The sequence below is a fragment of the Podarcis liolepis genome, assembly GCF_965112155.1.
Source record: "Podarcis liolepis genome assembly, chromosome: 2".
In the NCBI taxonomy this organism is placed as follows: domain Eukaryota; kingdom Metazoa; phylum Chordata; class Lepidosauria; order Squamata; family Lacertidae; genus Podarcis; species Podarcis liolepis.
In genome coordinates this window covers 67042170-67060525 of record NC_139555.1, presented here as the reverse complement: position 1 = coordinate 67060525, position 18356 = coordinate 67042170, and the positions used below count along the sequence as shown (strand labels likewise).

Below are 18356 nucleotides of genomic sequence, written 5' to 3'. Positions count from 1 at the left end.
CTTGCAGTTTTGAGGTATTATTTTGTTGTACAATTCACTTTTATTCCAAAGGCACTTTTTATTTTGTACTTCCTTGTTCTTGCAAGGGCTGAAAGGTAAAAGATATCCCTACAACTTATACCTGTAATTCCCTTTAAAGAAGTCAGCTATTATTTCCATTTTCTTGTTAAAACCAAACAGCATGCAATTTGTATGAAATTGAAACCACATTTTTCACTTATATTTCCAAAAGTAAAATTTATGAGGGAAAGGGCAGCAGTAAAATAGTTACAATATGGTCAGCTATAATTATCTGCGTGGTTGAAATGCATCAGTATTTAAAGATAATGAGATCTAAAATTTTCCAAGCATTTGTCTCCACCTGAAATCTCACTTTTGCTTTTTCACTAGAGAATGAAACTTACCGGTTTATTTGTGCCTACGCTAATACTCATTTTTATCTATGTAAAAAAAACCTACTATTGTCCCTAAATTAGTTTGGACTAATGTGACTCAGAATGGTTCAGTTTGCAGGATAACATTCTGTCTGAATAAGCCAGTATATACATAAGCTTTCCATGCCACAAACAGCTCCCTTGCTCCCTCATTTTGCTCAAGTGGGGAAAGAAGCCAGGAAGCTACAGTTCACCATAGCGTCCTCTCACATGTGAACCAAAAACTGTGGTTAATGGGTACTAAAGAGGCCACGATTTTGGAGCAAGTTTTTAAAAACCAAATCCAGATTTATTTGGAAACCAATAACCATAGGAAAGGGGCTGTGTGTGGATTTAACCAAGCTCATGTATATCCTAACTTACTAAGTCAGGATTTTGCCATTCCTCCTGTTCCTCCATACTTAGCCGTCCTGCGAAGAATTTGTGTAAGATTATTTTACGCGTAGTTCACCATTCATGCATGGTTCACAAATGACTTCCAGTTTTATACATTTCCAAACTTCAGCCAATTGTGTTGATATGTCCAAACTACTCCACCCCCTGAAAACATGTACATATTCTTTAAAACCGTTGTTATTGTTTTTATAATGATGCGAATACAGCTGTTTCTCTGAAAGCTGATTGTTATGTGTATGAATGCATGGCTGCTATTGCACATATTCAGCATTCCTTAAAGTAAAATAAATAACCAGAGCCAAACTATGTGAATTGGAAGCATGTATGTGTTGGAAATTCCTGATGATTAGTACCAAGATGATGGAAGTTAATTGAAATGAGAAGTTAATATAACAAGCAGCATGGATAAAAAATACATATGATATAGATATGTACAATTATACAGTTGCAAAGGCAATGACCCACACTCCGCAGTGCTGTTTCATTAGCTGGCGACACTGCTGTGGCCAGAGGGAGTAGTCACAACTGCTTCCAGCTAGGGGCCAAAAGGTCTCTAGCATCCTGTACATGGCTGCTGGCTGCTAGCACCATTGTGAGCAGTGAACAAGAAACCCCAGGGAGGCTTAGATTCTGTGCCATGTGGTCTCTGAAGTGCAAGAATGCCTCAGGTTTGCTGGGGCTTAGCAGCCTGTCCTGACCATGTCCAGGATGGAGTTGGATGGCAATGAGAATGGAGTGCATCTGCTTGGATTATGCCCTAAATTAGAATATTAGCTGCTGGTATGGTGGGACAAAGCCCCCCTTCTGTCACTGGCATTGCTGCAGCTTACCTGGGTGGGACGGGGCAAGTTGGTGACAGGTCGAGACTATGTGTAAGCACCAGTGGGAGCACCAGATGGATTTCACCAGGACGCAACCCCAACCTCATCATACCCTGCTCTGTCCCAGCCATATGCCCCACCGCACCGGGCACTGCAGTAGTAGAGCAAACAGTTACATTTTTGCTCAGACATTCTGAAGTACACTGCCTCCAACTGTGGAAGTCATCAGAGCTAACTCCCAGGGGCTGTGGCGCTTCGGGCTCCACCGTAAAATATTCGAGGGGGCTGGACCCTCACAAAATGGATGGGCATTCTCATTCAAATGGTGTGTGTGCACTGTGTCATGTGATGGATTATGCAGGATGGGGCTTCCCTAGGCCCCCCGCATTATTTTGTTCAAGTTGGCACCCCTGGTGGAAGCAGAGCGTCTCCAATCGGATTAGCAGCCATATCCTTTAAAAAAGGGTATATGGCTACTAACCCGGTTAGAGTAGCTGTACTGCTACAGTTGGAGGCAGTGTTCTTCTGAATATCAGTTGCTGTACACCACAGGTGTGAGCACATTCCATTTGTGGGAAATAGGTGTGAATATATCACCTGAGAATACTGCTAGCCCCAATGGCTGTGTTCTGCCTCCACTGTTAGTGGCAGTATGCTGGGAATTCACAGATGGGCAGAGATCTGTCCTGCTTACAGGCTTCCCATAGCATACTATAGCCATCCAAGATGTAAATAATTTAAGATGTGTACTTATTCCACCTTATTCTAGTATTGTAATTTATACATTACATCATATTAAACATTTGCAGAAAATCGGGCTGCATGTGATTCTTGCCTTAGGATCTTTGTCTGCTCAACGCTTGTCTCTTTGTAACCTAAAATTTGCTATTCTTCCTTAGTTCAATCATATTTCTAAGGAGGAATGGAACAATTTTAGGTTAGCTTTCCCTTAGACTGCTCAGCCTATTTCCTATTCCCTTTTTGAATTAAAAACTGAGTCAAATGACAGGCATTTCGTACTATAAATTGCATTAGACAAGCTACTGTAACTATTTTTTGCTTCATTTACATTTAATCAAATTATACTTTATTTGCTATACAGAAAAAAAGAAGAATTCTGCAATAAATCAAATATTGCCTCACCAAGGGCCCACTTGAGGTAGAAGATAGTCACAGCGTTGGTGTGTGCGTTTGTGTATTGAATGTTGCAATAACTGTCAGGCTGAGAAAATTTACTTGCTGCTAAATTTTCATATGGAAGTATATTGTTTGTCTGTGGTCCCACCCCTGGGAGTATTTAGGTTAGTGTATTATCATTTGTATAATATAACGATCAGTGTTTGTGTATCTATACCTTCTTTTAAGAAGTTTTCACCACATTGAGAGAGTGCTATAAAGGAACCTATTTTTCCTAAGTGGGTTCCTGGTTCCCTGTGCATTTAGCTATCCAAAGCCTAAAGTGTAGGTGTGTTGAATCTCCTCCTTAGCCATATCATCTTTTGTCCCTTAGGGCAAAAGCCATAGTTCTGTGGCAGAGCAGAACTAGGTTCAATGCATGGTATTTCTAGGTTGGGAAGGAAAAACTGGGGAGGAACCACTCCCAGTCACTGTAGACAATATTGAGTTGGATGGACCAATGGTCTGTCTCAGTTGAAGGCAGACTCCCATCTTCCTACTCTATGGCATCTTAATTCAGTGTTACTATGTACATTGGTAGTGGGACGCGGGTGGCGCTGTGGGTAAAACCTCAGCGCCTAGGTCTTGCCGATCGCATGGTCGGCGGTTCGAATCCCCGCGGTGGGGTGAGCTCCCGTCGTTCGGTCCCAGCTCCTGCCCACCTAGCAGTTCGAAAGCACTCTTAAGTGCAAGTAGATAAATAGGGACCGCTTTATAGCGGGAAGGTAAACGGCGTTTCCGTGTGCTGCGCTGGTGCTGGCTCATCAGAGCAGCTTCGTCACGCTGGCCACGTGACCCGGAAGTGTCTCCGGACAGTGCTGGCCCCGGCCTCTTAAGAGAGATGGGCGCACAACCCTAGAGTCGGACACGACTGGCCCGTACGGGCAAGGGTACCTTTACCTTTATGTACATTGGTACCTCGGTTTATGAACTTCATCAATTCCCGAAGTCCCTTCTTAAACATAAACAGTTCTTAAACCAAGGCACACTTTCCTTAATGAGGCCTCCCACCGCCGGTGCCCTTCCACCATTCGGATTCTGTTCTTAGACCGAGGTAAAGTTCGCAAACCGGGACACCACTTCTGGTTTTAAGGAGTTCGTAAACCGAATTGTTCGTAAACAGGACTGTTCTTAAACCAAGGTAACACTGTATAAATAATTTCCTGCTGTATATCAGGGGGAGGGGAGCTATTGTAATGGCCTTCATCATCTGAAAAGGTTTGCCCATAGTGTTGTTTAGAAAGGGGAGAGAGATAGAAACAATTGATTCATAAATCTCTTTTTACTTTCTCCTTATCTGAAGGGGGGAACCATCTAAGGTTAGCCTTTTCAAAGTAGTTTCCAGAGGAAAGGATTGCACCATCTTTGTCTATTTCATGGAATCCTAGTCATGAGCTGGACTTGCCAAGGCAGGTTCTCCAAAATTATATCTGGAACTGCCTCTGGCAGATCGGGTAATATATATTTATATCATTACATTATATAGAAGAGGAGGATATGTGTCACTAACACACACAATAATGCCAGCTCTCACATTTGGGGCTTCCCTTCGCATTCTACTTTCTTTGCCTCATCTCACCCAGACAATTGTGTGCATCTCTGTGCTGGTTCATTACTCAACAGTTGATGGTCTGTGCCTGACCCTGTCCACCGACTCCTTTGGAAAGCTTGTTTTGAGATGATGTCAAGTAATATAAAATTTTGTCTGTGGTATTTCACACGTTCAGGTCACTTGTTCATGCTATTGTCATCAAGCAATGAATGTGCACATGTGAAACATCCTTCTATACTAGTGTATAAAATGCACAAAGATGGATAGAATGGACTGCTGTCCACCTTACAGTACCGAACACAATTGTGGGGGTCTCTAGACATGACATCCCTGAATGCATGGCAGTGACAGAGCTCTTATTGACTTTAGCCCAAGTGAAGTTTGGGGCGGTGATGTTACATTCTATTACTTTTGGAACTTGAGAAGTTAATTAATGAACCATTGGATCGTACTTTACATTCAAATGCGCTTCTCTCCTCACCATCACCCAAGCATCTTGTGTCTCAGTGAATATAGAAGTACCTCAATAAGATATCATCCCCAAGGAAGCTTTTCTTAAATACAAATATGTGTCTTCTTGAAATGCTGCACTCTGAAAACCCACTTACCAAAAGCCCTAGAGCATAAGTCACTCTTGATATTTAGACAGAATAACTTCCTCTCCTTAGCTTCCTCAAATGTGTAACAGATAAGGACCATCTATCAGTAAGTATTTTTACACACATATGATCGTGTAAAAGGTATCACTGCAAACTTCAGCACTCAAGAATATTAGTTGGGTTTTAAACAATCCCCCAAGGACTTTGCCTCCATAAAACAAAAAGTATTCTGGCGTTCTTTCTTTTTAGACAGGTAATCCAGGTTTCCTAAGCTTTAAACTACTTAAGAGGCAACTCCTTAGAAAGGGAACAGGAATTTCTGTCCCAAATGAGGCTACTGGTGCAACTCATCCAATGCTCTGCTTCTGACAAACAGCTATTTCTTATACTTTAGAGCAGGCATAGGCAAACTCTGCCCTCCAGCTGCTTTGGGACTACAACGTCCATCATCCCTAGCTAACAGGACCAGTGGTCAGGGGTGATGGGATTTGTAGTCCCAAAACATCTGGAGGGCCGAGTTTGCCTAAGCCTGCTTTAGAGGGGATGGACCCAGAAACAAAAAAATAATGTTGGATGCTGTTGAAAATGCAAAATGGTTCTATCCTGGCTCTTACAGCAAAACCCTATGCGTTGAAAAATAAAAGTAGACAATGCACCTGTTGTGCTGCACAGGGAAAACTCAATCTCCTTCTCCTATAATACATAGATAAGGCACCCAGTAATACATAGATAATGTGCCAGCTTTGCTGCCGCCTTGGCCCTCTCCCTCCCAGCAAGCAGCTGTGGTGTCACTGACCAAAGGTCAGGTGAGCTCTGCCATCCCACCAAGTTTTCTTTTATTGATGTCATGGATACCTGTAAATAAAGTTACATTGGTTGCCACAACCATGGGTGTGTGGTCAAATGAGGCCAAGACAGTGAATATAAAGGAGGAGGGGAAATCAGTAGCCAATAAGAACTGGCCCCCGAGGGGACATTAAGGTCTGAGGCTTTCAGGCTCTCAAACGCAAAACCATTTTTTACTACAAATATTTAAAAAATAAATTAGCTGGAGTGTTATGTTTAAGCAGATCCACAGATATGGCCATTTTCTGTTTAAAATATGCATTTCTGGAATAAAATATTTTGTTGTTGTTTTTTTACAAAAAGGACTTATGCATTGATATTTCTAATACTTACATAGTTTGGGGAGGTACAAATAGTTTTGCATGTGGAAAGTCCCAGGTTCAAATCCTCCATTTTGAAGAACCCGATAGGAGGTGATGAGAGTCTGGAGATGTGCTACCAGTCAGAGTAGGCAATGCTAGGTTATATGGATAGAGAGTTTGCCTTGGTATTAGGCAGATTCCTATACAAAACCAGTCGTGACTCGCACTTCGATGCTAAACAAAGTTAAATCCCACTGACACCAATGAAGTTTACTTCTAAGCAAGGATGCTTGGGATTTCAACCTTGGAAGAAGCGGTTTGTCCAGCATCCATCGCTATTGATTAGTTAGATTACATTTTCATCATATAATTTCCCTTCTCTCATTATCTAATTTGACCAAATTGGGTTGCTCAATTTACTTGGGAATTCATATTGGCCCATGGGATGTGGCTTATTGCCAACTTCTCAATAGGCTAGTGGCTACTGCTGAAAAGATGCTTCACTTATTCCTCTCTGCTCAGTTATATTTATAAAAAAAACCCCATATCTTTAAACAGTCTTGTAGAAGGTTGTTATTTATTATTTATTTTTTCCCCACTATCACGTCTGACTTGGTGTTCTTCCCTACTGCGAGCCGTAAGGTGCTGTAGGCTTGTTCTAGGAGAGTAATAAGTATTGTTGTTAAGCAATTGTGGTGTTGAAATTCAGCTCCACTATGTCTGCCAGTATTTATCTAAAATACTTTCCCCGGTGCGTGTTGGAGTTCCAGTAAACCGTGTCTTATTGTGCGACCTTTTCATTTTCCAGTGAAAAGGGATCAGCTCGTCAGATAAAAGCTACAAGCTGGAGTACAGGAAAAATGCGTGCTCAGAAAATCCGAGCATGATTGAAAACAAGATGTGTTAAATCAATGCAGTTTATCGCCTGCCTATTCCTGGCAATTGCTGTTCTAAGCTCATTCTGAGCACACACTAGATGATAAAAGTAGAGTGTCACAGTGCTCACCAGGGTGTGAGGGCAGGGAAACATGTTTATCAGACAGGTTGCTATGATTTCCCCTCCTGATAACAGTTATTGTCAAAACTCTTTGGGATATAAGCTGAACAATTATAGGGGAAAGTAATGTCGCTGGCATTGAATTTAAAGGCTGCTTAAAGCTACAGAATTTCAGCTCCCTCCTCCCACCCCCTTAAAGGCCAGGCTACTTTAGTAATAATAGTTTAAATGCACTTATTCTCCTACTCTCCATGGTCAGTTCAATATTGTACTACTTCCATTTGGTGTACAATCTGCTAATTACTTCTGAAATGAAGGAAGGGCTGTTAATATTAGGATAGTAGGTGTGCTGCATTTAGAATGCATTTGTTGGGTTGGGAATGTTTCTTTACAATAAGTCTATTGTGAGTTAGGTGGGGCTGGCACTCATGGGGACATTGGGGGACAGGGCCTTTTGCCCCTACACAGTTTGAGTCCTGACATGTTCTTTTGCTGCTAACCAAAATTTTATTTTTTCAAAATATTCATGTTCAATAAAATTTCATAAAGTTTTATTACACATTCTTTGCGTTTACAAGCATTACTATTATAGCTATTCCCTTTTTCTTCTTCCTCCTCCTGTTATTTTTACTATTATTATTAATTTAAATTTCTGGCCCACCATTCCTGCCAAGAGCCAAAGACAAAAAATGAAGTAACAATACAACTAAAAATAAAATCAAAACATATCTAAAACATATAAAATCCATTACAAACATTTAAAAACGTATCCCACCACGGCCGATAATGTAAAGCTAACTAGTTACAGTATCTACCATTCTTTGGATGAAGGGTGGCATATAAAGTTAATAAATAATAAGAAGTAATAATTTTGTTATTCCTGAAAGTTAGTGAGGAAGGCAGATTCACCTCCCCGGGAAGTGTATTCCACAAAGGAAGCACCACCACTGAGGGGAAGGTACTCTTTTAAATACTTGGGTCCCAAGCAGTTTAGGGCTTTATATGCTAATGCTAATACGTTGAATTGGGCCCAATATCTCACTGGCAGCTAGTGCCGCAGTTTCAGGTTCGTTCTCTCTATGCCACCTATCAACGCTGCAGCCATATTCTGGTTTAGCTGCAGCCTCTGAACCATCTTCCAGGGCAGTTCCGCACAGAGTGCATTACAGTATTTTGGTCCAGGAATGACTTTAGCTAGTGAAGCAACCTTAACTGGGCATCAGCACTCCTAGCCACAGAAGCCACTTGACGTTCTAGCGTCAGGTTGGAATCCAGGAGGAGTCCCAGACAACAAACGTCAGAACAGGCTGCCGATCTAAGTCCCAGATACAGGAATTGCAAACCTACAGCACCTCCATCTTGTCAAGATTCATCCTCAGATTATTGGCCCAATCGTATGGCCAGCCATACCTTACTGACAGGAAGAATGAATGTAATCAGATATTAGTAAGCTTGGTGCCCTCTAAATGTTTTAGACTGTACCTCCAATCAATGTATTAAAGTATTTTAATATTTTTTTGGAAGCCGCCCAGAGTGGCTGGGGAAGCCCAGCCAGATGGGTGGGTTATAAATAAATAAATAAATTATTATTATTATTATTATTATTATTATTATTATTATTATTACCCCAGCCAGCAACTGTATTGGCAGGAGCTGATGGGAGTTGCAATCCAAAACTTCCTGAGAGCTCTGGGTTGGTGTAGGCTGTCATATATAAAGAGCTATCTCAAAGCTTCACCTACATACAGTTCCTTTAGTGGATCAACAAATGAACAGAACCAGCTTGAGAAATGTGTGTTTTCATCAAATATGGTGCATTTCTCACTATCTGCCCTTGTCCTTCCCCATATGCTATGCTATAGGTCTCTGCTCCAACCTACAGGCACTATTAGACAAAAAGACAGGAAGGCTTTACTCATTCCATGGCTTGGTATATTAAATATTCCTGAATCATGCAGGCTCAGCATGGAAAGACCTCCTTTGTTCCTGCTCTCTGTTGGTGGCATGTTATAGTCTGGTTTATGTAGGTTAATCTCTAAGGAAGTACATGTGTAATGGGAATCTGTGTTTGCGGATGGATAATCCTGCTTTATGGTACGGGATTGGTGTTGCCTGTCTTAGTTTTTATTTTTAAAGAGTGCCGCTGAGCTTTGGTGAACCTGGTTCCCTCAAGAGGTTCCAGACTACATGCCCCATTAGCCAGAGCAATGCAGTGCTGGTTGAGAAGGATGGAAGTTGTAGCCCAGAACATCTGGGAGGCAACAGTTTGACAATGATTGGTGTAGATAATGTATGATAGTAACGGGCACCCATGTGGGACTGTCGATAACTACTGCAAATGTAAAAGTTCAGTTTTCCGCAATAGCTTTGCATTCCTCACTTGCTCAAAATTGCCACTGACATGTAGGGCTTATCCACACCTCTGTTTGCCCCACTGCTTTCCCCTGGGGAAACCAGATCAGGTTTTCTGTGGATAACTGTTTGTTCCAATTTAGCACTAAAGAGCAGGTTTTCCAGGGGAAGGCGGCAGGGCAAAGGCAAAACCACTTGCACCCATTATTTCTAGGAACAGGACTAGCGGAAGTGTGGACAAAGCCTTAATTTTGAAGCCAAGTTTCTGGATTATGTTGAAGGTGTGTGTGGGGGAGAGATATACAGTGGTACCTCGGTTTTCAAACGTAATCTGTTCCGGAAGACTGTTTGAGTTCCAAAACCAGGGCCGTCTTTAGCATATGTGCTGCCGGGGTGCAACGATCCACCCAAGACCCCCAAATTTAGTTTAGCTGCCCCCAAATTAACTTTTGTTGAGCTTTTCTGGGGGGGGGGAAGAACCAAAGTTGTTCACATTTTTAAGGGGGGGCGAACTCAAAGTTGTTGAGCCTTTTGGAGGGGATTCGCTCACCAGTAACAATGACGCAGTGGAAAAAAAGCTGACTCATCAGGAATATTTGACGCTACGGAGTAACAGACTGAGGGGAGCGGAGACTTTCACTCCATTGCTTTTCACTGCTGCCAATCGATAGAGGGACCAGTATACAGTAGGTATACATTTGGTGCCCCCCCGAATTTGGTGCCCGGGTACCACGCAACCCTTGCACCCCCGGGTAAAGACGGCCCTGTCCTAAACGTTCAAAAAACGAAACTATAGCCTACAGCTAGGCTTCAGGGTTTTGCGCTCAGCAGAAGCCGCACTTCCTGTTCAACTTCTGAGGTGTGTTTGAAAACCGAAGCATTTACTTCTGGGTTTATGCCATTCGAGTTCTGAAATATTCGTCAGTGGAGACGTTCAAAAACCGAGGTACCACTGTATATATATGTATGTATATAATGTATGTGTATATAAACATATAAATGTAGCACAGTATGTATATGGTCATGTTTGACAACAGCAGGTCAAGTGGCCCCCGCTGCACCTTTAATTGGAATAAAGAGCAGTCGCCATAAGAACCCAAGGACCACAGGTGCTAGTTTTGTAGTTTGATTTGGTTGTGAAATGTTATTTATAATCTGATGAATGTGCTGACTGTTTATTTAGACTCCAGGTTGTTGCAAAATTGAAATCTTACATTTCTTATTAGCTACATATCTTTCTATTTTGAGAAAAGAATTACATCATGCCGCACTACCATTAAGAAAAGGAAATTAAACTCCCAGGAATATGTTTAAGTGAAAGAGACACACAAAGTCATAAAAAGCAAGGAAACTCTGAGTTAGTCTTGCAATAGCCTCTGTAACACCCAAGCCTTCTGTCTCCATAGCAGGATGTTGCTCCTCCCACTTCCATTTTCCATTGCCTATGGGAATAAACACTTTTGGGGGGCAGTTTAATGAAAAGGAAGCTTTATACAGTAAAGGGTAGATCATATTAACAACAACCACAACAAAAACAGTCCCAGCGCTTGTATGGTTCCATTTAATGGCATTTAATTAAGAAAGAAAACTTTCTTTGCATGTGAGATTTGGAAAATATACTCTTTCCATTGATGATGTGTGTGTTAAGTAGATTTTTATGCTTCCCCAGGGGCCAGTTAAAGCCCTAGTTGCATACAAAGGTGCATGGTTGGGAACTTGCCATATCAATCTTGTGGCTCTGTTGTGTTGCCACTGCTTGCTGAGAAGTATATGGTCAGAGAGGGACATGGGGGTTCCTGGTGAATTTGGGTTGGTTTGTTTTTGCCATGTTTCCTAGTTGCCATTGTCTGCATTGTCTCATAAGCAGAAAAATAAATGCTTGTTTGCCATATCTATCTCTCTATCTATCTATCTATCTATCTATCTATCTATCCATCCATCCACCCACCCATCTATCTATCTATCCACCTATCCCATCAGATACATTTGTTTGTCATTGCACTAACATGTGCAACGTGTCTTCTTCAAGGGAGATGTTGCACATCAAGAGAGGCGTTTGAAAATGTGGTGTGAAGGATTGAAGAATAATATTTGTGGTCATGCCTAGAGGCAAAGGAGGTTCTGGTCAGGAAGACTTTTCACTAGAGCTCATACTGAGAGCTCATATGAAAGGTTGGGGCTCCACTTTTTCCCTGCTCTGAACCAGGCCCTTATCCAGGCAGTGCTGCTTGCTCCCATGTTCCCTCTTCCTGAGGGGGATTGCATAGATTTATTTTGGCACTTCACTGGCAGTCCTGAAGCTCACTATCTCTACCAGCCCTGGAGATGATGAGGGGCAAGGACAAAAGCTGGCCAGGAACCTAGGCAACCATTGTGGAGACTTCTGCTTTGGGTTGAGAGTGTCTTGATCTGGCTGCTCCTCACCTTCATTGACAACATGGGGGCCTGCCTGCTGGAGGGCCTGCCTGCTCTCTCCCTCACCTCCTCCCAAGGAGACTCCAGGTTCCACGCCTGGGTAGTACTGAACCCTGAAACCACCCAGGTTTCTTCTAAACTTCTGGGATTCTGTACTTGGACCTATGTGCATGTCACAACCTCATGTGAATGAAGGATGTCAAGGAACACAGTCATGTAGCAGCTTTTTCTTATAGGCCCTGTTAAGTATACCACCTGCTTACCATATCGATCCTCTGGACTGGGCGGGAAACGTCTTGATGTTAGCTACCACATAGAAGAGTGCTTTTTGTGTTTTTTTAAAGGCCTCTATGTGAAATAGAAAATATGTCAATTTAGTTAATAAGCAGAAAGGTGAGAAGCAGCACTTAGGAAAAAGAGACACGACATAGTGGTATAATTCAGAAATTGCATCTTTCCCTTTATGATGAGCTGCGTGCCTGTTGGACAGGTTGCCTTGGTCTTCCGTGTGGAATGGAAGAGAGAAGTACAGGAAATACTCAATGATGTGAGATTTGAAGAGATTTGGTTAATTGAAATGAGCATGCTAGAAACCTATAAAAGCCTCCCTAATTCATGCATGTTTAATTACGGGATCTAAAGCTACCATTTTGTTATGCCTAGAGCTTAGATTTTCTGTGTTATGATCAGCATTCAATAATGGTTGAAAAGTTTGCTTCACTGTTAACCAAACACTGAACAGCTGCTATCCAGCCATAGAATTTCATTGGCTTCCTTTTAGTCCTGTGAAGGTGTGAAGACTCTCTGTCATCCCCCCCCCCCCCCCGGTTATGTCCTCACCATCTTGCCTCCTCCATAATATTGGTGTTCTGGAAAAAGAAAGATGTCTTGTCATGAACACAAAAACCATGAAGACCATCCTGACAGGACTTTCACAGGTCCTGCAGACCAAGGATGAGATGGTCAGATGCAGCACTTAGTTACACAACACACATTTTTCAACACACTGGTTGGCCTATCAATACTCCTTGTTCAGTTCACTTTATTCTAGGACAATTATTCCTTTCTCAAGGTAGAACTTATAAATCTGAAGTTAGCAAAAATAAAATCAGTATATGAAGTGTGTGTGCATGTGCATGTGTGTGTGCAAATCAACACCCATTTTTATCAACATCAACGGCCTCGGTCCAGTATACCTGAAGGAGCGTCTCCACTGAGGTCCAGTGCCAAGGGCCTTCTGGCGGTTCCTTCACTGCCAGAAGCAAAGTTACAGGGAACCAGGCAGAGGGCCTTCTCGGTAGTCGCACCTGCACTGTGGAATGCCCTACCAAGAGAAGAACAACTACCAGACTTTTAGAAGACATCTGAAGGCAGCCCTGTTTAGGGAAGCTTTTAATGTCTGGCAGACTATTGTATTTTAATATTTTGTTGGAAGCCGCTCAGAGTGGCTGGGGAAACCCAACCAGATGGGCGGGGTATAAACAATAAATTATTATTATTATTTGTCAGAGCTGCCCAAGGTCCCAGCTCACAAAGGACCAACGCCAGTTCATTGTTATATACAAAAGTCTTTATTGAAGTTCAGTTTGTCTTTCACATCAACAGCGTGCAGCTCTACGTCTTAAACTCTAGACCGCCGAAGCTCCGTCTGAGTCTCCTCCCCCCTGACACCAGTTTAAGATCCTAGCCTTGCTCCACCTCTTCCTCTGCTCTTTCCTCCTCTGGGTCCTCCTGTCAGCTGGGGTTCCCTCCTTCCTAGACTCTTCTGACGCTGAGTCCCCCGATTCTTCTCCCTGCCTCCGGCGGGCTTTAGGACCTGGTTCCCAATCCGGGCTCCCTGCTGTCCCGCGCGCCTGTACATTTGAACTTGGCGCACGCGCCCAGCCACCAACCTTCCTCCGGACCGTTACACTGCTCTGGTCACTGCTTCCCCCTTCGGGGAGGCTAGCTGAACTTGACCTCCCCTCCGTTCCCCCACTCTCCGATGGAGGCGTGGTCAGTCTCGACTCATATTCTCTCCCTGCTGGAGGCGACGCTGGCTCTGACACCTGGGACCCTTCCCCCCCACTACGCTCTGGTGGGGAAGCTGGTCCTGATCTCCAGCTGCTGCTTTGGGAGTCCCCTCTGGCCCCCCTTGCTCTAACCATCGGCGCCTCCTTCTGGGAATCTTCTGATTCACTGGAGAGGCTCATGGAATCTCTCGGATCACTGCTATATCCCCCTACGCTGCCCTCCGATTCTTCCCCTTCGCTCTCCATTTCCTCTCTCCCCTGTGCCTCTGTTCCTGAGGCCCTGACATCATCATCATCATCATCATTATTATTATTATTATTATTATTATTATTATTATTATTATTATTATTTATTATGTCTTATCAAAACTATGCTTATGTCATGGATTGAAAACATTTTATAAGTTCCAGAGTTACAGTGTTATTCCTTGAGAAGGATTAATCTCAAAATATAACTGGGAGGGGGGCATGTTTGGAGGGGGGAAAAGAAGAGGCTTTCTGGCACCACAGTGCTAGTTGTATAATTCAAATGCTTGATGTTTAGAGGCAATTTTTGTAAGTATTTTAAAGCAGTTAGATGGATGGAGAGGGGCTGAACTAAAATAATAGAGAAAAATGTATGAGAAGCAGCAGAAGGGAGAGAAATAGATAAATAAATGAAACCATTGTTGCATGTGAAACAAAACCCCAAGCTTTGTCCTTCGTCTTGGGGTTTGAGGTATCTCCACTATGCTTCTATGTAGTATATTTATTTTTCCTCAGATAATAACATTATAATGTGTCTAATTCAATTATTCCCCACTGCATCTGAACGGGTTTCCCAAGACAACCCTAAGCTATCAGTTCCACATGATATTTGAACAGGTTCTTTTAATTGCTGATATTATGTGTTGATCATTCTGCTGTAAGTTGGTAGCCTGGCTGGAGATACAGATTCCACCTTTCTGTATATCAGACAGTCTTTCAATTAACATTCAAAAGCTTTATTGATACAGCAGGAGCTCATTATGTGAATTATTAAAAAAAAATAGACAATCCTTTTAACTCTGATTTTGAAACAAAATAGAAGATCCAAAAACTTGTATTTTCTTTGTATATTTATAAGAGTTATCAATTTATTTAGTTCAGAAGACACATTTTTCTTAAGGATATTAAAGCAAGATGGATGACAAATTAAGTTACAATTTTGGAAACATGAAAATAATTTCACCTCCAGCTCTGATTTTACATTTTTCTGTAAAGTGTGTTGGATTTTACAAGTTACTGCTTCAAAAAGGCTGCATAAACAGCTTCCAAGGCTTCCACTCTTCAAGTCTAATCTGAAAGAAACTTCTTCCTCAAGGGTTTAAGTAGTAATTCATAAAATGGAAAGAATAATAAATATTGTGCCTTAACTCATACACTAGCATAGATAGACAGATTTTGTACACCTGGGTGTAATTTTAGTTAATTCACACAAGAGACAGGTTGAAAGTTTACTGTTTAGATAGGAGAAAATGGCTTAAATCTCATATTTGCAAAAATGATTACATTACCTTAAATGAAAATGCTATTCTATTAGCTACTTCAATAAGCATTGCATTTTTAAAAGTATTTTAATAAAAAAGTTGCCTGAAGTTCCACACAACTTAAAATACATAAGTGAGGTGAAAGTACTTACTTTGATTTAGATGTCTTTTGGAGATGTAATTATTGGCTTTTTACTCACCTATGTAAAACAATGTACTTTTGTAAATGGATTTCTGGCCACTTTAATCCATTGTTTCCTTCTTTCTCTATCTCTTTTTTTTAAAAAAAAAACCATAAAAAGTAAGCACAGTCAATCAAAGAATTTTAAGGTTTATTTCCTCTTTAGAAATGATTGATAGCCTTTTAGATTTACAAGCTGACAAGTTAAAGGGTGCTATTGGTATAATTATGTACTATATTCACAGTATTTCAATTTAAATGTCCTTTTAAAACCATGAGATTATCATACCTGTATTTTGAAAAGTAGGCCAGTCAGTTTGGGTTGGTACACAAATTGCTTCCATTAGCCTTGGGACCTATTTGAATTTAATACAGTTTTTAAAGTTGGTAGTACTTTCAGTGTACTTTTGAAATTTAGGGTAATGGGAAATGCATTTTAACTACAGTATGTGCTAACTTTGTTTTTAATGTATAGATGGATGTCAAGAACACAAATACTGACTGTTAGACTAAAAGTTTTTTTTTTAAAAAAAGAAAATTGTATTGATATTTTTTTCCATCTGTGGAAAAAAAAAGATTTTATAGAAGGACATTGGGGAATGAAGGAACGTATTCTATGTATGGTAGAAGAGGTTGCATTCAATCCATCTCTCATTAAAAACAATGGCAAAAAAGAGTCTATAAATGAATCCATTTATTCACCTATACAAAGTAACAAGTTAGCCCGGAATTTCACCAGAATAATTGCAAGAGATTTATTTTATCTCCAACTTGAATAATAGCAAGGCTGGTCTTCAAAGCTATGCATTTGTCTATTATTTATTTATAGAGAGATAGAAATATTTTTCTCTCACCATTCTAATGCCTATGAACTATGAACAGGATAGCTTACCACAAACAAAAATTGCAATGTCATAGAAAATAATTGAAAAAAATCAACAATAAATATACTTCAAAAACATAACAATAAAAATATAACAAAAGGGACAGACCACAGATTAAGTGTAACCTCAAATAAAACAGCGGGTAAAAGCCTGCTGCAATAAAAATGTCCTTAAAGGTAAAGGTACCCCTGACCGTTAGGTCCAGTTGCAGACAACTCTGGGGTTGTGCGCTCATCTCTCTCTATAGGCTGAGGGAGCCGGCATTTGTCCGCAGACAGCTTCTGGGTCATGTGGCCAGCATGACTAAGCCGCTTCTGGCAAACCAGAGCAGCGCACAGAAATGCCGTTTACCGTCCTGCCCGAGTGGTACCTATTTATCTACTTGCACTTGACGTGCTTTCGAACTTATCAACTGGTAAAAGGCGACCAGAGAGACAGCCACCTACAGTACAAGCGGTTACGCAGTATTTGTGCAGCCACTGAGAAGGTCCTGTCTCATGTTGCCATGACCCATTCCTCTACCCTTTGGGTGGTGCGCAGAGAATGACCCCCCAACAGTGGATGTTTGGTGTGGTGGGGCTGTGTCGCTCACCTGACCTCCTTCCTTCTGAGATGCTGATGCATACAAAGATGGAGAGAGGTGGGGATGAGCCAGCGATGGTGTAGACACAGTTCAAACAGAGCAGTGGCACACTGGTGGCATTGAGCCAGGGGGCAGCAGTGGTCCTGAGCTGGCGTAATAAGGCCCTTGGCCCTATGTTGGGTGGCCCTGGAGGGCCAGATGCCACACTTCCAGGTTACCGGGGGCAGGGGTACTACTCCAGTATACACTGAGATGGGAACTTCCCCAAGTAACGTAACAGGTGGGGCAGGGCAGGGCAGGGCATCCATTTGATGGATCCTTGCCCTATGCTATGCCAAACCCCAGTGTATTGTAATCACTAAAATGGTTGTCCCTTTTTCACCCATATTCTCTCACACCCTGCTTCACTCTGCCTGGCACACAACTATTCAATAGCATTTGTTTGTTTGTTTGTTTGTTTGTTTGTTTCTACCCGAAGGGCTCTCCTTGTGGTTAATTTCTTGAGAGCTTTGCATGAACCAATAGTGGTTTTAGGAGTCAGCAATTGGATTTCTCTTCCTAAAAGCACATCATGTATTTCACAAGGAAAATATACATAATTTTGTTTGTCTGGAAGCACAAGAGACTTTTCCTTCTGCTTTTTTTTTTTAAAATCCACAATCAAAAAGGATTCCATCTAACAACATAAAAATGGAAAACTTGAAAAGCAGGGTACAAAGCATTTAAAAAAATGAATTGCATCACAGATTATAATTGTTTCTTGCTCAAAAGCTGTTTATAGAGAGCAAAACCTGCTGCCACCTTTTCACAGAAACTCAACCAAAGCCTCGCATCTCACCTCAAACAGTGTTTGAACCACAGCTTCACAGTCATCGCTGATTTGAATGGAAAGGAGCAAAGGGAGAGTTTGCTGTGATAGTTTCCAGATTGCCCCCCCCCCATACACACACATTGCAATTTAATACACTCTTCGATGTTGCACCTTGTCCTACTGCTTATTATATAATTATTATGTTTGTTGTTTCAGCTCTGAATGAACCCACCATTGACTATGGTTTCCAAAGGTTACAGAAAGTCATCCCAAGGCACCCCGGTGACCCTGAACGCTTGCCAAAGGTCAGCCCAAAGTGATTGTGATTGTGTGTTTGTGTCTGTCGACGCCTAAGTCGGTAACAGCATTTTGATTTTGTTTTAGAAGAGACTTTTGGTACTGTCCAGATCATTGTCATGTAGGATCAATGTATGGAGAGGGGAAGTTGCCCCCCTTCAGTCTCCATGCAGGGACCAGGACCCAGTGC

General features: G+C 41.8%; 1 protein-coding gene across 8 annotated transcripts in view; it reads left to right on the top strand.

The window, feature by feature from the left end:
• EBF1 (EBF transcription factor 1) overlaps nucleotides 1-18356 on the top strand; it is a 374138-nt gene that overhangs the window by 314892 nt on the left and 40890 nt on the right. For all 8 annotated transcript variants that reach the window (XM_083488402.1, XM_083488398.1, XM_083488401.1 and 5 more), the window contains exon 11: nucleotides 18086-18174. In XM_083488402.1, coding sequence (XP_083344528.1) covers nucleotides 18086-18174 — 89 coding nt within the window. The remainder of the gene's footprint in view (nucleotides 1-18085; nucleotides 18175-18356) is intronic.